General features: G+C 32.7%; 1 protein-coding gene across 1 annotated transcript; it reads right to left on the reverse strand.

Annotated features, from left to right (window-relative positions):
* Positions 1–472: 472 nt before the first annotated feature.
* On the reverse strand, positions 473–24,956 carry LOC132714061 (uncharacterized). Its single transcript, XM_060696795.1, has 13 exons — positions 24,897–24,956; positions 19,981–20,148; positions 19,030–19,160; positions 17,828–17,979; positions 16,411–16,527; positions 15,484–15,690; positions 14,344–14,655; positions 11,466–11,658; positions 8,059–8,249; positions 4,890–5,046; positions 3,443–3,567; positions 3,085–3,246; positions 473–2,834 (listed from the first exon to the last, which is right to left on the reverse strand). Exons 2-13 carry the CDS (start codon positions 20,145–20,147, stop codon positions 732–734), a joined length of 4,017 nt encoding a protein of 1,338 aa, XP_060552778.1. The 5' UTR covers position 20,148; positions 24,897–24,956; the 3' UTR covers positions 473–731.
* Between the last annotated feature and the right edge of the window lie 17 nt (positions 24,957–24,973).

Consider the following 24,973-nt stretch of genomic DNA (forward strand, 5'->3'; position numbering starts at 1 on the left):
AAAAAACTTTAACCAAAATTTATAAGTTAAAAAGGGGCATAATTCTGTCAATATTGTAGGCAGAGTTATCCAACTTATCAATCTGATGTACCTTGTTACTATATAGAGGATATTGAATGAGTGTAAGTTCAATACTGAATTTATTGCACGAGTTGAATAAAGTTATATTATGCGAGCCTCTGGCGAGCATAATATTATTTTATTCAACGAGTGCAATAAATTCAGTAATGAACTTACACGAATTTAATATTCTATTTATCACATACCCAAAATAAAGACCGTTTAAAGTGAAATAAGAGTCATTTTTCATTGACGCGCCTATAGTATAACGCTAACATTTAGCGCGTCTTTACGCTATGTTTGTATAACGCTAATGACGTCACGTCAAAATATATGCACGGCCGTGCAATACCATATTTACGGAGTCGCAAAATCGGCACGGGTGTGTGATAAAAATAAGTATTGTAAGTTTCAACTGAATATCTCAAGAAATAATTGAGATATTTGACTTTACAAAAAACTTTAACCAACGCAGACGCCGACGCCGGGGCGACTACAATAGCTCTCATATTCTTCGAATAGTCGAGCTAAAAATGTTTTTCATAATTTATGTAATTATATTGTGTGTCAAAGTTAAAATATAAATCTTAAGTCCCTCTTTCTGAATACGACTTCCACTGCTTTAAAATAATCGGGTCCCGTTCTTCAGTTAGACATTTTTATTGTTTCTTTTAATCAGTTCCATCCGGCTTACTTTCTTTTTTGAGAAATATTTTATGTTTCTTGAGAAAATCATTCAATGCACTTTTATCCATATTTTTATCAACCTTCAAAACTACAAGTTTTCTTTTCTTTGCAGGACCAGGAGTTTCAGTGACTGACTCTGTAGCATCGTTATATTTATCATAAAGCGACTTTGCATGAAGTGATAGTAACTCCTTTTTACTGACTTCCAATATTTCTGGACTTGGTTTATTTGTTTTGGTTGTATAATTTCTAGATACAGCATACCTTTCTTTAGTTGCTGATTTACTATCTTTCAGGACTGTACAAGGTATTGATGTACCAGCTGTGGATTGTTTGTCCAACAGAAATTGACCTATTTCACCTTTTACTTTTTCTGATGTTGATTTCATTCCAAAATCAAGTTTAGATTTGTTTTTTCCATTATCCACAGAACTATTCTGCGATAGTTTTTCATTATTTGATGAACATGTTTTTGTTTCAGCATTCACTATTGTTGTTGTGGTCTTCTCCTGCACTCCAGTACGTCCAGATATTCCATCAATTTTACTCAGTGGTACTGTGTTTGTAAATGCTGAAGTGTTTGTGCTAGGAACTTGATCTAATCCTGATATGCTGCTCCTTGGAAGCAAAAAACAACCTGTAGGACCTTGCACTACTACAAACTGATCCTTTTGGTCATGTACACTAGATTCTTTACTTAAATTACCAGGAATGCTTGGAACATTCAATCCCAGTGGTATATTCTGAGGGACAATAAACGGGTTCATGAAGTTCTTGTTTGGTACCATTAAAACTGGTGTTGGGGTAGTGTGCAGCATGTCAACAATTGGTTGGGGCATGTTCGGAACATTCGTAGTGTTACTACTTACATTACTTGTTGAAGATTTTAATTTACTATTTGCTGTTTCAATGGAACTAGTAACACATGGTCCTTTGCTTGAGACTACTGCAGATGTGCTTTGCTCCACAGTGCATGTTGGTCTACTTGAGACAGAGCTTAATGAACGAGTCACACACTTTTGTAAAATTGTGGATTTATCATTAACATCCCCATTCTCTGATTTCTTAATGGACATGTTAGTTGTGATTTGGGAAGATTCTGGAGTACTATCTGGATTTTTTATTTGAGATACTGGATTATCTAGACAGGTTTCATCATTGTCATTAACTGTATTATCTTTTTCTTTCTGCATTGGTTTAAGCACAACTTCTGACTTAGCTGCAGATTGTATTTCCTTTATCGATTTAAGCACAACTTCTGGCTGAGCTGCAGATTGTACTTCCTTTGAAAGCATTTTTGTCCCAATAGTATCTTTAATATTTTCTGTCTGGATACAAGGTACACTCACAGTGACATCTGTAGGAAGTGTGCTACTTGTTGATTCTTTAATTCCCTTTGCTACATTAGAGATGATACCAATATTTCCTATCTTTGAATTGGTGTCACAATTGTCAGTAACATTCTTCTTGTTTCTCCCTTTGTCAATGTCAGATTCATCTTTATCACACTTCTCAGTATTTTGCTTAGCTACACAGGACTGTGCAGAACTAACAGGTGGTGTATTGAATACTTTCTGTTGAGAATTTAAAGGCAATAAATTTAAGGTAGCTGTGTTTTGAAACATTTTCACTGGTACATTCTGAGCAAGATTAGTATTAACTAAACCAGTCATGTTTTCAGGAAAGATACATGGTGTCATGAGTCCCTGTTTGAGAAGGAAATAGGGAGGATTACATGGTCTCACAAGATTGATACCGGGTGATATATTATAATTTATATTGTTTCTCAAACCTGCTACTTCATTTCTAAGTTGACTCAGCTGATCTTCAACTCTACCTATTGCAAGAGAATTGTTCACTGGAGCATTAATTTCTGCTGTTGAAACACTTGTTCTTGTTATGCTTTTCTGATCCATTGCACTAACAGCAGATCTAACAAATGACCCATGTGAGCTGTTGACACTTTCCCCTCCCTCATTAGGTCCTCCTGTAGACTCATCATTTACACCTTGTCCCTTTCTTAAATTTTCATTTTCAGCCTTCAATGTTTCCACTTCTTTGCTATGTTCCTCTTTCAAATCACAGATCTACAATAAAAACCAACATCATTTAATATTTTAAATACAGAAGATTTTGACAGGCAAATTCATATAGTAATCTAAAACTTAAACATTTGCAATGTTCAACACATAAATGATCAAGTATCACTAAAATATATTTTAGTGAATTACTTACAGCAATTTCTGCTCAGAAGTAGGCTTCACGAAAGATGATGGAGAATTTTAAATGATTTTAACAAACATTGAACACTTAAAATATCTGAGAATAATCACTTACTGTTTTTTCAAGAAAGTCAACATATGACTTCTGAAGAACATTTTGTGTCTCAAACTTTTTAATTTTCATTTCAAGTTCTCGATTCTTTGTTTTCAACTGCTTAACATCACTGTGCTCTGGATATGATACCACAACATTTTCCTGTCCAGCAGTGGGAATTGGCTGAAAAATATGATAACTTTGCTGCAGAGCATTAGACTGATATGTCTCGATTAAAAAGACAAACTATGTGTTTATGAAACAGAAAATAACAAGGAAATTTGCTACATTACCACCTAAGTAAATAATGTATTTAAACATAAGCTACAAAATTAAACCAAGTTGACCAGATTCATTAGAACTATTGATAATGGAATACCTGAGCTGTATATGTGGACAGCACATTTCCATGTTCATCTTCCTCCACATATAAAACATCATCATGTACACCAAGTCCTGTATCAGTGTATGACCTCTTGGAAGGACTATGTCCACCAACATATTCTGTGAACAGATAAGTTTTGCTATTTTGTTTGAAAGTCATACCAAAATTGTATATGCCATAGTTCTATTGGTGTAGGAAGACCTTACATGTCTCTGTGCAGTAATCGAAATAAAAGGTGGCACCTGAGTGGAATCACAGACATTACCTAAGCAAGCTGGATAGCTTCCTAACATGAACAGGGATGACATTGTCACAAAATATGCCCATCACAAAAGCTTTAGGTGGAGATATGGGTGTTCAGAAGGCTGGCAAGCAAGTAAGTCCACATACATATTTTATATTTTCATCTCACCTCTATGTGTAACCTTGACCTTGGTTTCAGGAACCTGAATTTTATGCATGTCACTCATAATGATGAAAATTTGCGCCTATGTCTCAATGCGCTTTAAGTGTGACCTTGACTTAGAGACCTGGTTTATGTACAGGGCACTTTGTCTTATGGCAGTGAACATTTCTATAAACTAACGTTAAAATTCCTCCATGCATGAAGGAGATATACTGTGGACAATATCTGGATATTTAATCATCTCTAGTGACCTTGACCTTGCAAACATCAACCTTAATTATACATCGCACCTGATGTCATCACAGTTACCATTTATGGTCCCTTACACATCATAATATTTTTTATCTGAACTTTGACTGACCGACACTCCGCCTAAACATGGGAAACATTTGTGCCAAGTTATAATGAAATTCCATCATTCATGTAGCAGTTTTGCTCCAGACAAACATTGTTCAACAACATGTAGCAGTTATAATTAATATTATATTTTCTCTCATTCAAACACTTGATAGATCAAACATATTTACTCCACTCATATATGGAATACCTTAGAGAGAGTTAATAATTATAAACAAGTGGAATGGACATTTACATATATGAGTGACATATATTTGATCTATCGGGTGTTTTAATGAACTAAATATAGCATTTTAATTATAACTGTTCATGGTGTTGTTCTTGTTTTGGAACCATCATTTAAGTACCAAAGCCTGATAAGACAACATTAATAAAACAGAAGGAGGTTTGGTTCAGAAAACTGGTCACATTTTTCATCTGTCAATGGGGCATTGTTATATCTTTATACAATCATAAAGATAGAATTCCGATTATTTGTGCTATAATAATAATGATTCAAATATAGTACAACATAATGTTCATGTCATTACCTTTATAAGGCAGCTTTTATAATGTAATTTATTCATGAATGTTTTATAGTTACCTTAATATTGTCCTATAGTCAGAGAAATATGCTTCAACTGAAGAAAGAGAAGTGTTTCTGTACACTCTTTTTTCCATTGGAAATCAAATACTTACTTAAAGGACTAATATTGACCGGGTCTGGCATGGTATACATTCTATTATCCCTGAAATCTGGTGTACTGTCAGTATCAGACATGCGCATTTCTATACCATGTAGTGTGTTCTGAATTTCATAGGTAGTTGTGATATTTGCTGATGCTGGATTGACATCCTGAAATAATAAAATCATATTGTTAGTAATGATCCTGATCAAAAATAACAAATAACATTGAAGGTTTAACAATTATCCAATTAATATACATGTATTTAACAGAATTGACAAAGCTATTCCAAAGCAGAACTTTGTCCGCGATATAAATACTAGTTTTACATTTGCAAAGGCCACTTAACAAGAATACATTTAGTACCAAATGAATATGTTATGAGTATACTTCTTTCGAGCAGTAGAGTTTAAACTCTGTTTTATAAGAAAGTGAAACCTATAGAAAGACCATTTCAGAGTGACACCCTTGGAGCTTACTTTAAATGAGTAAGTGAAGATTTACAATGAATGCAACAACATGATGAATACACACACTACTTTATGATGAAATATATTTTTTTGAGATGCATGCTCCACTTTTCTTAGTGCTTTCCTTCTTGTTGCCTTAACGTCACACCAACACAGTATTGGTCAAATGATGACTTTGCAGTTTTACTGGTGGAGGAAGACCTCATGTGCCAATCTGTGCATTATTTCAGACACGAAGGCCACCTGAACCTTCTGTAAGCTAGCTGGATAGTTACCTTTCACATGAAATAATCAAAAGTCCCTGTAGGGATTCAAATCCTCAGCAGTGATGGGTAATTGGTTTGATATCAATAACATTTCAGTTAATGACATGAAAGTTGATGCAATATACACCTAATGGCAAATTTACAAGATGGTATCATTTTTAAAGAAAGACAGCAGTTCAAGAAGCAGTTGAAGACGGCTAAGTTGATGCTTTTTATCAAATGTAAAAGAAAAATATACAGTCAATGGGTTATAAGTTACTGTAACATAAAAATTTATCAGTAACAGAAGATAATAGAAAATAATGACCTAATTTTATTTTCATTGGAAGTAATCTTATTAAATCAAGATTGCAGAGAAAACAAACTTGACTTGTGTTTTGATATTGCTAGCCAAATATGAACACATTCAATGAAATTCTTTTAAATGGATTTCTTTTCATATGACATACTTGAATCCAAATATAAATAGACTTATTGAAGATTTATTCTGCTGAAACCAATAACTTCACTTAAAATATTGCTTTAACACAGTAATAACTCTTTGAATAATGTGTTGATTGCAGTGTTATGCTATAACATACAGTTATGTGTAATGTTCTTTTCGCCACATAAAATAAAAATGGCCACAAAAAGTTTACAGTAGAGAAAATACAGTTAACTATTGTTCTTGTAGCCTAATATTAGTATCCTCCTGTCAGGACGGACAGATGGACAGACAGACAATGCCATAGAATAATATGTCCCAATAATCCATGGGTATAAAAAATAACCAACACTGCTGCCACTACACACTCCTTTCTTCATGTTGGCATTTAAAATTACAAAATGTTAATGTTTTCTTGGTTGGTTTTAACATTGTACCAACATAGAAGAGGTCATATATGGTGACTTTCCAACTATACTGGTAGAGGGACATCTCGGGATGCCCCTCTGTACATTATTTCAGGCACAAGCAGGCACCTGAGTAAAACCACCAATATCGCATAAAATAGCTGGATATATAGCTTCTTCAAATGAAAGAATCCAAAGTCCCTGGTGGGATTCAAACCTACAGCAGTGAAAGGCAAGTGGTTTGAAGTCAGCAACCTAAACAACCGGGCCCTGTATGCCCCTCAGGTGTATGGCTAAAATAAGTCAACTTTATAACCAATTGAAACACCTTTCACATGGAAATATACCATAACTGTTAATAAGTAATGATGTGAATTAGATGATTTGATAAAGCTTTCTTTTATTCCAGTCCTGATAGATTGTAACCAATAAACGTCCAGCATTTTCACTAATATAAAATCGTACACAGCTGCAAAACCTATATTAGACTTGACTAGCAATAACTTGTCCAATAGTATGAGGCTATTATACATTGTAGAGTACAATACTGAACTCTATTAGATGAGAACTATACTGGAAGAGGCACTAGCCAAATTCTGACATAGTTTTTATTTGTTTGGGTCGTCAGACCAAACAAATAATGGTAGCGAAATTTCAGACTCTTATGCTGTTAATTGCAAGTGCCGAAAGTAGTCCGCTTTTTTGAAGCGGTTACTTCCCTTTATATGTAACACTTAGGCCAAAAATTTAGGGGAGATTACTGCGTAAATATGGTAACATGACAGGCTGATTAATTTTCAAGCAAAATAATTCCCGAATGGTCGAAGATTTCTAATGTTTTATTCTTTATAGATAAACATGCTTATAGTAAGCGCCATGATTATTTACACAAGTGTTAAACAACAGTTAGCGTCGATACAAACCCTAACTAGAATAATATGGTTTTCTACACGCCATTAGAATATAAATTCACCGTGGCCGAGGGGTTTGCGCGCTTGCTTAGGAAGCGAGAGGTCTGGAGTTCAAATGCCAGTTAAGGCAACTCAAGTCAAATAAACATTGGATCAAATATCAGTGTTGCAATTAGTCTTATAGCTATTTTACTACAATTAAAACGCTGGAAGGCATTGGCGGCACTATACAAAAACATACTGTTTTACAATCTCACAATCTTCACCTTTCTGACATTCTGAGACCCAAACAAATCCAGCGCCATTTGTGCTTTGATTACAGCTGTGTTGGAGTTAAACTGAATCAGTGTTGTTCTCAACCAAGATGAATGATTTTTTTTTTCACACCACCATTTTCTGGCATTTTGACAGAACTTTGTTACTTCATTTGCAATTAGGATTTGATAAGGATTTTCGACTCTCAAAAAAAAAAGAAAACAAGGCTCGAAGGGGTGCAATATGGATTTAACATGGACTTTTTGTATTCTGGAAATGAAAAAGAGATTAAATTGATAAGACTGTTCTAATAATGATTTCTAATGGAACGTCATGTGGTAAAAATGCTGGAGGTGCATTGGTTATATTCTAATAAAATTGTTTATTGCATTCAACAATGTATAATAACTTCAAAATATTAACATTACAACATTTACATCCCAATTTACCTGTGCTATACAAACTTGAAAACTGGAGCCAAAGTCATTCAAATGTCTCTTGTAATGTGCAAAACAGTCAACACGCCTTTCAATGGCATTTGAACAGGCAAAACAATGCCAGTGACCTCCTTTAAATGTTTTATTACAGACATGTTTACCATCAATTATACATGTATCATAACACCGAAGTATTTTCATACCTGAAATATAATGCAATAATTGTGACATCATTCTAAACAATAAATGCAGGGTATTCATTTTTATCTGAGGCAACAAAGAACACAACAGATTTTGCCCATGGTCAAGAGTGATAGTTTAATATACAGGCTGAAAATACAACCAATTTTAACTGATGGTTTTGATCGCCAATCGGTTCATAATGAAAACCCTATAAATGGTATCAAAATCCATACAAAGTCATCAAGCAAACAAATATACTTCTACAGTGGTACTTACTTGTAGTAAACTCGAACACAGTGTAACAAAAATATGTATGTATGTTAAATACCTGGATACCTTTTCACTAACATACTTACGCAAATTCTTGACTTACACAAATTTTTTTCAATGTGCTAGAAAATAAATTCAAACATACTCACATGTTTTTAAATCTTATATATTCAATCTTTCATTTGCTCAAAACTAAATTAACATAAAATATAAAAACAAATACTTGCTATGGACATAAAATAATCAATGGAAATTTTTGTGTTAAGTTTAAGAATTTGCATAAGTATGTTAGTGTATATTTGTTATTTTTTTCAATTGGCCTTCGTTTGTGTATGAGCTAGAACACACCCATGCCATATACCAAACATTCATTTGAACTTCTTTTCATCATTTTTACTCTATCAATCTTACTTCATATGCAAGTAATCCTTTCAAATTTTCGTAAATAAATTAGTGCTTATAGATTTTAGCATTTATTATTCAGATGCCTGTTCGGAATGTTCTGGAACACAGCATAATTAAGTGTGCCCAAGCTCATATAAACACACTTATGCCAATGGAAAACAAAAAATATTCACATTTACAATGTTGATATGTTGTGTGCATTGAAAAGGGAGGGCTTTTGTCCCCATTGTCATTTTTGGACGGATGGGCTTATGCCCGGATAGAGTTGGCTCAAGTATGATGCATGTTTGTTGAAGCAAGTAATGGATAATCTATGTACTTTTGTATAACCAAGAGTTAAATCAGAACATTTGTGTCCATTATATATATGGAATGGTAATATTGTAACTGTTTCTTATTGGTTTTTTTTTGTATTGTTGATTTGCCTAAATAAAGTTGAGAGCATTTATTACTATAAATAGACCAGCTGTCAATAAATAACTATTAATAAACTTTTATCTTATGTAATTATATTAACCTGTTCCAAAAATGAAATGCTTACGATTTGTAATTACAGCATATTAAATTTTGTGACATATGGGTATGTTAATAAACCTATGATTGTCTATAAATTTATGATAAGAATAAATAACAATTATATCTATAAAATCATTGAACATGTAAGCCGTTCATTATATATTTATGTTCACTATCTCTACAAATTATTTGTAAGATACTATTTCCCTATATTGTTTATAAGAAACCTTGGAACTAAATGTCAAAATCTGAATGAGTTCCTTATAAACGAGTTTCAGTGTTCTTAAACAAACAAGATAATTGTATGTACATGTACATTTCATCCATTATTATTGGAAGACAAGTAAAGAATTGTTTGGTTTTGCTTTGTTGACAAAATTAAAAATTTTCAATTACCCCACTAACAAGAGCCGGTTGAACCGGGTAATGCTCCCCGAATAGGTTTTGGACACAGAAAGGTATACCTCTTGTAGTGTCAGAGTTATGTCACAGACAAAGTTCAAAGTGTAAAATCAACCCAAATGTTACGCGCAACACATTGTCTCAATATGGTGATCATTCCTGTGAAATAGTTGTAAAATCTGACTTCAAATAATAAAGTTATGGGCTGGATACGATTTTGCTGCAAGGTCATGCTATGACCTTGACTTTCAAGGTAGCGACACAAATGTTGCGCGCGACACATTGTCTTAATATGGTAATCATTTCTTTGAAATAGTTGTAAATCCGAGTTCAAATAACGAAGTTATGAGTCAGACACAATTTTGCTGCAAGGTCATGCTGTGACCTTGAACTTCAAGGTAGCTAACAAAATGTTGCACTTGACACGTTGTCTCAATATGGTGATCATTTCTGTGAAATAGTTGTAAAGTCTGACTTCAAATAACGAAGTTAAGGACCGGACATGATTTTGCTGCAAAGTCATGCTGTGACCTTGACCTTCAAGGAAGCGACCCAAATGTTGGGCGCGACATGTCAATTCAATATGGTGATCATCTCTGTGAAATAGTTTTTAAATCCAACTTCAAAAAACGTTGTTATGGGCAGGACACTATTTTGCTGCATGGTCATTCTGTGACCTTGGCCTTCTAAGTAGTGACCCAAATGTTACTTGCGACACGTCATCTCAATATGGTATCATTTCTGTGAAACAGTTTTAATATCCGACTTCAAATAACAAAGTTATGTGCCTGACACAATTTTGCTGCAAGGACATGCTGTGACCTTGACCTTCAAGGTAGTGGCCTAAATGTTGTGCGCGACACATTGTCTCAATATGTTGATAATGTCTGTGAAATAGTTTTAAAATCCGACTTCAAATAACGAAGTTATGGACCGGACACGATTTTGCTGCAAGGTCATGCTGCGACCTTGACCTTCAAGGAAGCAACCCAAATGTTGCGCGCCACACATCGTCTCAATATGGTGATCATTTCTGTGAAATAGTTTTAAGATCTGACTTCAAATAATGAAGTTATGGACCGGACACGATTTTGCTACAAAGTCATGCTGTGACCTTGACCTTCAAGGTAGCGACCCAAATGTTGTGTGCGACACGTTGTCTTAATTTGGTGATCATTTCTGGGAAATAGTTTTAAATCCGACTTCAAATAACAAAGTTTTGGGCCGGACATGAATTCAGGACGTACGTATGGACGGACGGACTGACTGATGGACAGACAGACAGAGGGACGACCTGACAACTATAATTTATGCTCCTTCGAAATTTTTCGGGGAGCATAATAAATCAATAACATCAGGACACTTGACCCTAACAACTGTAGATTCCAGGATTGTAATTGTGAGGAAATTATTTAGCTTGTTTATAGAAGATCTGTGACAGATTGTGTCAGAAATAATATATAATGCAGCATTAGAGGCAAAACCCTACTAGTAAAGTCGGCATGTCTTTATATGACTTTTACAGTGTTGATTGATAAATCAAATATTGCCAGCAATACCCATACATAGGAATACATACAAAACTATCCTACAGTTCTTATCATTTTGCTGCAATTAAATAACTACATGTAGTAATTACTTACCAGAAAACTCCAAAGCTTTGTCAACATGTTGTTTTGTGTAATGTGCCTTCAGGAGTGATACATCTGTGTATGAGTCTGTTTTAGAGCAGAATGGACAATGCATGTGTAAGTCTACCACAGCACAATCTTCATCATAACATTCTACTGGAGTAAACTCTCTCTCTGTACCCTTAAGTCGAACACTTATATGTGTCTATTTATAAAATAATAATACTTTTATTAAGACATATACATTGTAATATATTTTACACTAATGCAAATAAATTTCTCAATCTTATTGCCTTTTTAGCTTACATGCTTTGCTGTAGGTTCTGTTAAAGACTGACATCCAAAGATAAAAAAATTTCTGTACCTTTTAAATATGCATGCACATAAATATTAAAGCTTTATTTTGCTCATTTTGGCATATTCTTTAAAACATCATCACTTCACAAAAGTTGCCCTGCAATGATTAGAAAATTGCGGGCTTTTTGTTTTTGTATTTTTTTCACTAATAAACCATAAAACAATAAAACCTTCACACATTACTCTTTTTGTTTTTAATCTTAGGCTGTTTATATGATAATATGACATTCTGATGGTGAATATTACATCTTAATACACATGTTACTATATAAAGAAACATCACTGCCTATGATTTCAACTGATGTGTGACTAATTCTGCTGTTGCAGTACAGAGCCAAACAAGATGGGCCCAGAGACCCTGGATTGCTCACCTAAGAAATAGGTCAAAAGGTTTAAGTGGAGCCCCTTTGACACCAAATGAAATAGCAAAAACTTAAAACATCGCAAAAAACACGGATTTACAGTACATATAAGGAAAATCAATGACCCCCTGGGGCGGGGCTAATTTTGATCCTAAGGCTTTTATTTGAACAAACTTTGTAGACACCCATTTGAAGATGTTTCATGCTTATTATCTAGGCCTTTGCTCTTTGGGTTTTTTTAAAGAAGATTTTTTAAGCTTTTTCTATAGACATGTAAGGAAAATCAGACCCCCGGGACAGGGCCAAATTAACCATGGGGCTTCTTTTTAAACAAACTTTGTAGACACACACCAGAAGATGCTACATATCTAAGATCTAGCATTTCAGGTTCTTTTAAAAGAAGATTTTTTAAGTTTTTACTATATACATATAAGGAAATCAATGACCCCCAGGGCTGGGCGAATTTTGACTTGAACAAACTTGATTGACACTCAGTAAAAGATGTTTCATGCCAAATATCTAAGCGCTTCCTCTTGGGTTTTTTAAAACAAGATATTTTTAGTTTTTTCTTTTGGTTGCCATGGCAGTTCTGCATGGAATTAAATTCTTTGAACAATTTTTAGAGGTTGCCCCCAAAAGAACATTCCTGTGTAGTTTAGATGAAATTAGCTTAGCGGTTTATGAGGAGATGTGGTTTAAGGTAAAATTTTACAGACAGAGGATGGATGAAAAGCTATCACAAAAGCTCACCATGTCACTTTGTGACAGATGAGCTATAAAAGCTCATGATCATTATTAGCCTGCTAAACACAAGCACATGTAAAACTATTACAATAAAGTCACATTTTACATCATCTAAACATCTAACAGTCGAATTTCAGTAAGGATCACTTTATTTTATTATTACAACGTAATTTTTACAAACACAGTTTTATTAAAATTCAAAGATAAAAACAAAACAAGAGGACAATGATGGCCCTTTAAACCAGACTGTATTGGAAAAGATTTAATAACCTTAACATTGCAATGTTAAATGTCAAATATCTTAGCTCTAGCCTTTCAGTGCTATATGACCTAGATTGTGTTGGTGCACAGTAAAATCAAACAAAGCAAAGTAGCTGTAGACTTTTAGAGGGGATGTTTTTGTTTTTTTTATAATTTTTATAATTTCCTTTATACATATAATGTAAACCCATGTTGTGCTGGGCCAATTTTGTTCCGAGGGCTATTGATTGAACAAGCTTGGTAGAGGTCTACTACATGATGTTTTATGCCAATTATCTAAGCTCTAACCTTTATGGTTACCTGTTGTTCTTGTAGCCACCTTAGTGAAATCATAGTCAGATGGACTAATAGACAGATGGACTAATAGACAGATGGACTGATAGACAGATTGACAAATAGACAGATGGACTAATAGACAGATGGACTAAAAGACAGATGGACTAAAAGACAAATGGACTTATAGACAGATTGACTAAAAGACAGATGGACTAATAGACAGATGGACTAAAAGACAGATGGACTAAAAGATAGATGGACTAATAGACAGATGGACTAAAAGACAGATGGACTAATAGACAGATGGACTAAAAGACAGATGGACTAATAGACAGATGGACTAAAAAACAGATGGACTAATAGACAGATGGACTAATAGACATATCGACTTAAAGACAGATGAACTAAAAGACAGATGGACTTATAGACAGACAGACTAAAAGACAGAGGGACTAATAGACAGATGGACTAAAAAACAGATGGACTAATAGACAGAGGGACTAATAGACATATCGACTTAAAGACAGATGGACTAATAGACAGACAGTACAAGAGCTATATATCTACCCACTTAGGGGGGACTTAAAAAGGTCTTGCGGGCCAATAGGCAATATGCTCTAAAGGTGGATACAAATGAGACAAAATTTAACAACTTGTTGAAGAAATATTAAACTGTATGCAAAAGCTTAACAATGTCAAGGTGTGTAGTATACTTTTCACATTTCTTTGAATAACCTACCTATCTGGTGTATTATTTATCTGTAATATTTGTATCCTTTACATTTATGATACATGCAGTGCATATTTCATTTCAACACAATTTAAGGCAGAATAATGTCCTTTCAAAAGTACAATATGTACAAATTTGTAAAATTTGGATGTTTACAAACCTGTTTATCCATGCTAGCATTAGCAAAAACTATACACAGGTGCAGCAACAATATCAGGTTCTGTCTTATAAAAGGCTTACAGGCTTTAGCAAACATCTCATTTGGAACTTGACCAGTAATTTCATAGTAAAGTAACATCAACTCATGAATATCCATATCTTCCAGTTTCTGATCTTTTCTCGGTCGAGCAATCAATGCAGGTATTTCATGAACATTTTTAAATTGTAATGCCAAGTTTGACAAATCTTTCCCTTTTAAACTTGCAGATTTTCTCTTCAGCACAAGTCCTTTACCGACATATTCATCATATTCCTGTGAAAAATGTTTAAACACTTGAATATTATAATAACAAAATTCTATTGTATAAAGTGCTTACTGGTAAATATTAACTGATAAAATTAAAATGCCAAATATTGAACAATACACAACATGCATATAAAATTATGAGAAAAACAATTCATTAAGAGAAATATTTTTAATGAAAAGGAAAAATTAACATTACATTTTTAAAATAATTCTTGAAGCAATGGAGCTAAAAAACTTGCCACATGTGATGAAGTTATGCTAGAATATTTTCATTTAAAGATTTAAGTATTACATGTAAACACCTTAAGTAATTATGAAAGAAGATATAGTAAAAAAACAAGAGCACCACATGCATTGAAAATGCTCGATTGGCAACCACTATCAATAATCAATCTTTATCAACATACAAGTTTAGAAGTATTTTTAAAAAAGGACCATTATTCTGCCAAAAAATTTAAATCGCTAAACAACAACATTATACACAAAAAAGCTTCTGTAAAAGTTTAGGTAAAATCACTTGAAAAATGTAGTAGGAGTTGCAACAAAAACAAAGGAAAGTAGAAAAGAGGCATATAATTCTGCAAAACGAATGGCAGACTTGCCTGCACTTCATAATAAATTTATTTCAAGTTGAAAGACTGTACCTTGACTCTTCTTGAAATATACATGTATGTTTTGGTTAAGATTGAGAAAAACAATTCAAAGTTTGCATTAAGATGATAGAACAAAGAAAACGTTACTACAGAAATAGGATGCAGGTACAATGGTGACAAGGAATCATTTTTCCAAGCTTTATACATGTACATTCAACATGTTCAATCTAAAATAACTTACACAAGGTATTCTTTTACATCCTTTACTTATCTTGTGTTTTATGCCTATATATCTTGTTCGGCGTTGAACAGGACATGGTGGGTGGTTATGGTTTGTTTCTATATGAACGTAAACCAATATAAAACGCTTTGTTTCTTCGCTGAATTCTAATCTTAATTTTTTAACCATTTTTCTTCGGTTTCTATCATTCATTTCTGTATTCTGAAACTATAAGTCAAAGAATTAAAACAAAAGCTAATATTCATAACAAGTAGTTTCACCAGACTAAATGTGGGACTACACTCAACCTTTTCTTTCTTCTACTTCTTTACTCAAACAAGAAGAAAGAATATTGCAGTAAGAATACTCTGAATTTCATATTTGACCTTGACTGTCAAGGTTATTCAGAGCTCAAAGTCACATTTGAATAAATCACTATTGTCAGTTTTATCATAAGTGGTATTTTGTCCATGAATAAACCAAATCCATAAATAAGTATTATACCTGATTGAAAAAATGGAAATTGGCATGTTAGTGCTATTTGATGAATAAATAGTTAATAAAGGGTGCCTTGAACATGGTATAATTTGTTTATGCAAAAATTGAAAGATAAAATGAAAAATTAGCAAAAAGAAATTATGTAATTGACGGCCATTAGTGGTGACCAAAAGTGACCCTAACCTATCCTATGCTCTATGTTATATGACAGACATCAGTCAATAAAAAAGGCTGTACAAGCACATGTAAAAAAAATCTTTTTTTTAATACAACAATGACTTTCTCCCATCAATTATCCATAACTCCAACCAAAAAGTTCAGATTTAATTTACCAACTTAATGAAACATTCCTTCAGACAGAAAATCTGAACCAAATTTTAAGTTTGCAACAACAAAATTTCTAAGTCAAATTTATAAATGTTCTAAGATGAGCTTAATACAAATACTTACATTATAGTCTGGAAATTTAAGAACTTTCTTTATCCGAATAACAGCATGGCAGCCTAGCTTCTTAGAGGAATTTAAAACGTTTCTTGTCTTTTTAAATGCATTTTCATCACGATTTCCCTGTAAAAAACATGCTTCATTTAAACTAAGTTACATTCTTCACAAAATTGCTGTTACATTAATTGAAGAGTGAATGTGTAATTAATTAATTGTTGCTTAATATAAGCAGCAGCGTATAGTTATACAAGTTTTTACGCAAGTCATACCCATGATTCTTCAGGTGACATCATAATAACATTTTAATTAATCTAAAAAGGCTTTTCATTTAAGAAATAAAATATCCCAAACAGCGATTTTATTACTATATAAAATCAGTGTTTGGGATTCTAATGTAAGGAATTATAATAAAAGCCCTCATGATATAATATGATGTGCATCTAAACGATAAAAACAGTGATTTTATCACTTGATAAAATCACAAATTTGGATATATTATTTCGATTCTAAAACGACATCAACAAAAAAATGCTGCTGTACCTAATATTAACCTTTTACCCCATGAGCATATTGCGAAAAATGGCCGTTTTCATTGAAAAGCCTCCTGTAACAATTTCAAACTGCTATGAAACTATGAAAAATGCTTCAATACTGATGAAACTTGGCACAAATGTTGATTAGACCATAGCCTCTGTAACAGCATTCTCAATCATGAATTTCCTGTTACCATGGCAACAGGGGGACGTCTCAAAATTGCGAAAAAATCCCTATTTTGCATTGTTTTTTCCCAAAACAGATTTCAAAGTGCTGCAACTTCTCAATGAATTGAGATAGAGTAAAAGGCTTTTCAGTGTCGGTTACTAGTTACCCTAAGATCGACCTGAGGCCATTTTTAGCCTGTCACATGTCCAAAATTTTCTTGGCGATTCAAAGCCCCAAACAGAAGGGGGCACATCCCCCTTCTGGCAACCCCCTGATGTAACATTTGGATGGGAGACGGCGCCGAAAAAGTAGTCACTTTTTTTAACAACATTTCTCAAATGAAAAACAGTGTTTGGGGCCTAAATAGGGCATTTTTTCACTGTTTGAGGCCTCAAAAGGGGGGGGGGGGCAAAAAGCCGTCGAAACACGCTTATATAAGGGAAAAGGTTAAGCTTACTTGCACTTATTTTCAGCATTCAAATTTTTAGTGGTTACGTCACATGTCTGTTTTATTGCTTAATAACACCTACTTTCGGTCCTTCTATTGTGGGTCGTATTAGAATCACAATTAAACCTTAATTTAAAGGTCATGATGGCCCTGCATTGCTTACCAGAGTACAGAATACAAAGAATAGGTTGTTGTTGTTTTTCTTTATTGCTGGCTCTTAAGGCAAAAAATAAACAGGGCAAAAGATAATAATAAAAGATGCTTAGAAATTACCTTTGGCTTCCTATAATTACGCCCATACTGGCATGATTTTTCTTCAGTACCCAGGCACACAGTTGCCATACCGTCATTTAGTGTTTTCTTCTGATCTCCTACATAAAATGTGTAGTTGAAGATAATACGGTAATCATCTAATGATTGTACATCTGAAATGTCAGAAATTAATCTGTACAAATAGTTCATAGTGTAATTGTATTCACTTCCTCACCTGCTTATATAGAACAACAATTTTAAAGAAAATTCCATGACCTGACAACATGCATTTACATTTGGCAACACAATAAAATGTTGTCATGTTGTAAACAGTTCTACAGTTAGTTTATTTTGAATTTTAATACAGATCACAATTTCACAAGAAAATTGCAATAATTATGCAATATCTTAAAGAAAGAGAATATTCTCTTGCCAAATCTTCATTCACCATCTTTGGAACACTAGCACTAGTTCTAGCATGTAGGAACCAAAAAACGAGCACCACAAAGGAATTGAACTATACTTCCAAAATGAAAATTTGTTTAGTAATTAAAAATAACCTTTCAATTAGAGAAGAGTACCAATGAAGAAACTTGTCTGAAAAATGTTTTATCTCAATTATCCTTATGATACTAGATGAGCTACAAGGTGGAGGCATTTTATACTCTAAGCACATACATGTAATTCATAAATCTTTTATACAGGTCTACTAAGCAATGCTATATGCCAAACATAGAGGCATAATGATTATCCACAAAAAGATAAGACATGTTTTCCTATACCTTAGTCTACATAAAGCAATTAATGACTTCCGGGACAGGTCCAATTTTAACCTGAGGGTCATGATGAATATATCTTTTGTAGAAATCTACAGTGATGCTACATGCCAAATATCTAAACTCTGGGCTTTAAATTCTTTTACAAATTGACACAATAACACTTAAATGTGTTTTCATACTTGACTGTATATAAGTTTATATAAAACAGGAGATCCCAGAATGGGTCAATATTCACCCAAGGGGCATGATTAATACCTACAAGGCAATGCTATCTGTCAACTATCTTAACTCTAGGCAAAAAATTATTCTAGATATTAGAAATAGTTGTATTTTATAGGAATAAATGAGCAGAAATTCTGTTCAGCCAAACGGAACCATTTAACAAAATTTAACAGAGCCCAGGTGAGGTAGAAATATTATTACAAATGATTAATTATAATTTACCTGATCTACTAATTCCAGTTTTTCTTATACACACAAATTTGTTGTTTGTTGCTATTTCATAGTTTGCTATATATGAATACGCCTCTTCTACGGACCTAAAGACCTGTATCTCTAGTGTCCCCTCTTCACTTCTGAAAAACAAGAGGGCCATGATGGCACTTATTTGCTCACCAGAGGATATTGTTAACATGAACAAGATCTACATCAAACAAGTGACTAAGTAAGAAAAATCATTTAAAGCTTATTTCATTTTTTAGCTATGCTGGGCATCTTGTTTTAACAGATATGAACCATTTGTGCAATTTTTGAAAATGACTACCTTAATATCATTGCTGAATCATTTATCAAAATATAGCAAGGGATTGAGAAGAGAATGTCACAGGTTTTCCTATTTTAAGCTCTGGCAGCCATCTGGCACAATTTGAGCAATTTTTGAGTACCACCCAACGATCATTTCCATACAATTTCTACACTATTGGCTCTGCAGTTTAGGGGAAGATGTTGTTTAAGTAAAAATGTTAAAAGATGGACACTGGATGACAGACAATCATTTAACAAATGACAACAAATGTTTTTAATATGGCTGAGACGTCGTCTATATATGGCCAAATAAATCTCTTACTAAATGAATCTATTATTGTTCCTAAGCAGTCAATGTTATGAAAATCTGACAGAATTCACTAATTTTAATGTCATATCCGTACTTCATAACAATCAGAATGTGCACTATTTTGCTAATTTGAAATTTTGACAGATTTTCCATAATTTTATGTGGGCTTAGTGTCTAAGTTTTCATTAATTTCTTTATCTGTAATAAATACAATATTTTCATTATCCTCTCTGCAATATGAATTTCCTAAAAATTGACATTTCTCTCATAGGCCTCCAAAATTCTAAAGCACAGAAACAACTATATATGCGTGAAAGTATTAACAAAATAGGAATGTCTACCTCTTTTGTTCAGCTGTTACCACTTTTTGTGTTTCTTCACTTGTCATCTCCATTTCTGGTACATATGCATTAGCTGATTCATTGTCATGTGTAAATAAATCAGAAGATGTTACTTGAGCAACACATGGGTCTGTAACAGGTGAATTATCTTGCTGACCAGTGTCCATTCTACATAAAAGAATAAGCATATTAAGTTGAGTAAAGTAAATTCAACTCCTTTATATAAATGGCCTTTTATGCTGTCAATTTAAAACAGACTAAACTTAATAGAAACAATCCAAGTATAAATCAGATAAATTTGTAAATAAATAACTACGTTATGACAATTTAAGCCAGTTTTAATAATTTGTCCTTGACAGTCAAGTTAAGTTAAAAGTCAAGGTCATATCTGAAAAATTCAACATGTCAGTTGTGTCATATATGTTCTTTGGTCCAAATATGAATCAAATCTGTAAATAAATAACTAAGTTTTGACAAATTGTAAGAAAATACATGTACATAGTAAATCAAGTATAAGGTCAAGTTCAGTTTAATCTTCTTAAATTTCTTGTATGCACAAGTTTGAAGACAATCCATTGTGTTCATGCATGGATTTATATTACAGGGATCAGACACTTCCAGTTAACCCTATATTAATGCTTAAATATCTTGTTGTGCACCCACTAAAGGTACATCGATCGATAATTTTCCGGCGCTTAGCGTAAATGCCCGTTCACAACGGATACCTACTTTACAAAATACCATATAGCTTTTCCATTTATTATCCGATTTTGGAAATTTAAAGTTTATTTTGAAGAAAAATACTTGTTTTATTCAAATATCTAATTTATTTTTTAAAGGTTCAGTTTATCTGTCCGCAACAACTATTACAAAATTAATTTGACGAAGTCCGCGGTAAATTTACATTTTTTATATAAAAAGCAGGTATTTGAAATTTATTATTACGGTAACATAATAAATTCAATTTCAAAATAAAAAAGAAGCCGATGTAAGTTATTCACAGATGATCAAAGATGCAATATTTAAGATTTATTGGGTTATGTAGTCAAATTTATTAACACACAATTGTTTAACGGGCAATGTATTACGGGCTTTACAATTCGCTCAACACATGAGAGAAAAAAATTTATTCATTTTTTAGTACAAAATATTGCCAAGATTTTAATATTGCCATATTCATAGAATATTTAAATTTCATTCATCATTTATATCATTATTATTTTTTGTAAATCTGTTTTGTAGTGAAGTAGACAATCATCGTAACAGTTTTAAAAGTACTCTCGTGTGGCTGTCTCGATTCTATCCTTTTCAATGTCACTCGTATATTTTAATTATTCTTTTTATTTGAATGCCTGTAGAAAGATATTTCTGATATTTTTTAATGTAACGCTAGAAAAACAATAAAAAATCTTCACAGTTTGAGTCAGTATTATGCGAAATAAAAGTAACTTTTGATTATTTTTTATTCATCGCTTAAATTTCTTTGAAGTTTAATTACTTTTGAAGGGGGTTTATTACCAGGTAACAAGTGATAATTAAAAAATTTTATTTTCAAACTTTCATTACCAGGTTACATGACATTGTGATAATTGCAACACACAATCTTCAAAAACAAATAGAATTTGAATGTATATTTTGTATGTGCACGGTCTTTAACTACAATCCATGGTACATTGTATGTGTGATAAGAAAACAATTCTGAAGAGGATATATATAAATACAATGTAAATCCTATTTTCTTTATGAACATTTATAAATGAAATAAAAAATATACAACTAAATTTGTACAGCCGTTTCCTTGAAAAATAATGAAAATAAACATATGACGAATAAATCATTTGACGTGAATTGTAAAGGATATCTATGAAAAAATCTGTTTCAAAATAAACAAAAAATACAGTATTATAAAACAGTTGTTCTGTATGCCAATAAAAGTTTCTTCCTTGCCAATCTAATGAATTTATCTATATATGAACGCTTGTCTAGAATGATCTGAAAAATATATTTAATACACTAATAAGAAGAATATTTACTAGTACTATATTTATACTAATAATTATACAAAAAATGTACAAATCATTTGAAAATAATAATTCACAGAAATAAAGACAAATTTCAAACAGGAATTTCTTTAAAAGTTTTAAAGCAATCAAGAATTTTTTTTTGGAATGCACCCATTAAACCTGACAAACCATGTAAAAAGAATTACCTTAATCTGAATCGCGGTAGTAATTTGTGCTTGAAGTAAAAGAGCATAAAAGTGTAGAGAGTATGCCTAAACAATAGACGAATATTTTTTAAGTTAGGTCATTTTTTAGCTAAGCGTTGCATCGTTCTATCAGCATATTTTCATATATTAATACTTTAGCTACACAAAATAATACTGTATCAATACATTCATATGTGTATAATTTTTCACAAAGCTGCAGTCACACCACATACTCTTGTGAAAATCTGTCATATTTGGCACTCCGCGCGTTCCGCCATCTCTCATTCCGTCCACCTTTTTCCGATGTGCGATTCCGCTCATGCGGGCGACAAGACTTTAAACTAAACGAAAGTGTCCGATCCTTGTAATATAAATCCGTGGTTCATGTCATTATGCCTGATAACTGTATTGACTTTATAGAAACATATTTTCTGTATTTTCACTGGTATCTTGCTGAGTCTAAAGAATTGTAAGGTCAAAAAGGAGAAAAAGTATACAATAAACAGAAAAGTCAAGTTCTTTTCTATAAAGACAAGATGTATTTTCATCTTGTGATGTAAAAATTACTATTTCTATCAAGAGTACCACCACTCATCAAATACTTATAATTTTGTCATCCAAAAGTGATATAAAACGTTTTATTATTCGGACGATGATCGCCCTTCGCAAAGGCCAACGTCCCTGTAATATCACTGTGTAAAGTTGGTACATGTAGGTGTTGCAGTCGAAATATTGAGACTACCTGGAATGGAAACAGGACGTTTCGGCCCCAAACCAAATCGGCCCCAGTCGAAAAATCGGCCCCTGGACGTTTCGGCCCTTTTCCGCTAGACGTTTCCACTATAGTATATTGCTTGATTGATTAACAACAATTAATTTAATAACAATTAAACAATTATGACACTTTAATTCTTTAAATAATTATTTATTATCTTTTGATCTCTTGAACCATTTAGATGTACGTTAATGTTTTTAAAGGTGTAACAAACAATAAAGGCAGGTTACTTAATTTGTAAAACCACTAAAGCTTCTGGATTAAGAAAGTTAATTACAATTATTACTTAGAAAACATTATCTTTTGATCTTAATTAAACTATACGTAATTTTTAATTAATTGTTATACCATATACGTGATTATACAATTATTTTGATTTGTTACAGGCTACCACCGTAGAATTAATGGAAAGGCTGGTAGAGGGAATGTCCAGATGTATGTACTAATTCCCCTTTTGTACGCGGAAAGTGAACTGGTATCCATTCAAGCACAACAAGTCAATGAACACTTACTTACAAGGTACAGACGTCCCAAGTATCGGAGCTGCATGAAAAACTAGAGAAGCTTTGGGACGCCAATGACACACGGGAGTTGATAACCTCGGATTTCCTCACAGAGGTTGCTAAAGTGTACATGTAAATGATATAAGTATGTTACTGTGCTCATGTACTGAAAAGGAAAGCTATAGACACTATACTATAGACTAAGACTATTATTTGTTCTACTTGATTTGTTATTGTTTTCATTTTGTATATATCTAGTGTTAATATTTTAACCGTCCTGTGTTGTTTTTTCACTTTTATTGTTAAAATGTAATTTATATAAATGTCTCTTCACGCAAGTTTTCAAGTAAAGTTGTTTAATTGTAAAATTTCAAAAATGTTATTTATAAAAAAGTGTCTGTTCACATTTGTTTCGTTTCAAGTAAAATTGTTTAACTGTTCTGTACTTGTATTTTCGTATCCATCAAACTCGTCACTGTTAAATAGTTGTTGATGATAATTTAATGTCTGTCTCATGTGTTGTTTTGTGTCTTGCTTCTTAATCTTTCAAATAAAATATTATCTATATATGTTGTAAATAATTGTTTGTTTGTGTATTATATTTTTTCAAATAAAGTTTATGTTCTGTTCTGTTTGTATTAATAAAATATCTATATATGTTGTAAATAATTGTTTGTTAGTGTTTTATATTTTTTCAAATAAAGTTTATGTTCTGTTCTGTTTGTATTAATAAAATATTATCTATATATGTTGTAAATAATTGTTTGTTTGTGTATTATATTTTTTCAAATAAAGTTTATGTTCTGTTCTGTTTGTATTGATTACTTTTCCCCTACTACTATTATAATCTAGTTTTTATACAAAATGATAAAATATATATATTAATTGATTCATTTAATCATTGAAATGATATAAATATATCGGTTTAAAATACAGTACATATTATGGGGCCGATTTGGTTAAGGGCCGAAACGTCTTGGGTAATTTGGGGCCGATACGTCCTGGGGCCGAAACGTCTCGAAACCCCTGTCCCTACGTCAACTCAGGCCAAAAATTTGACAATCAGGTCCTTAAATCAACTCAGGCAAAAATTTGACAATCAGGTCCGAAACCAATTTTATTTCTGGTCAACCCGGGCCCAATTTGTAATGCAGTAACCTATTTGTCGGCGTCCGTGTCATCATCCCTGTGGTTAAGTTTTTAGGGGTCAGTGTTTTTTTTTCAGTTAAAGCTCACAATTTGTTGGGCCAAGCCTAGGCCGGGTTTACTGTAATAAATTTCTTCAGATATGCTGTTTTTTGTCTGAATTGGATATTTTTCTGTGTATTGGGCAAGAAAACACTACCAAGAATTGTTATGTTAGGTTCACCTCTATGCATTTTTAAGGCTTAGTACCATGATAACACGAGAAAAATATGATACTGGATACCTTTCGGATAATATTGTTGTTGTTGTTGTAAATCCAAGGGAGGTAACTGTTATTTGAGAAATAGTGGTCTAATGCCT

The sequence above is a fragment of the Ruditapes philippinarum genome, unplaced genomic scaffold (genome assembly GCF_026571515.1).
Source record: "Ruditapes philippinarum isolate M1 unplaced genomic scaffold, ASM2657151v2 ctg3202_1_1_1_1, whole genome shotgun sequence".
Lineage (NCBI taxonomy): Eukaryota > Metazoa > Mollusca > Bivalvia > Venerida > Veneridae > Ruditapes > Ruditapes philippinarum.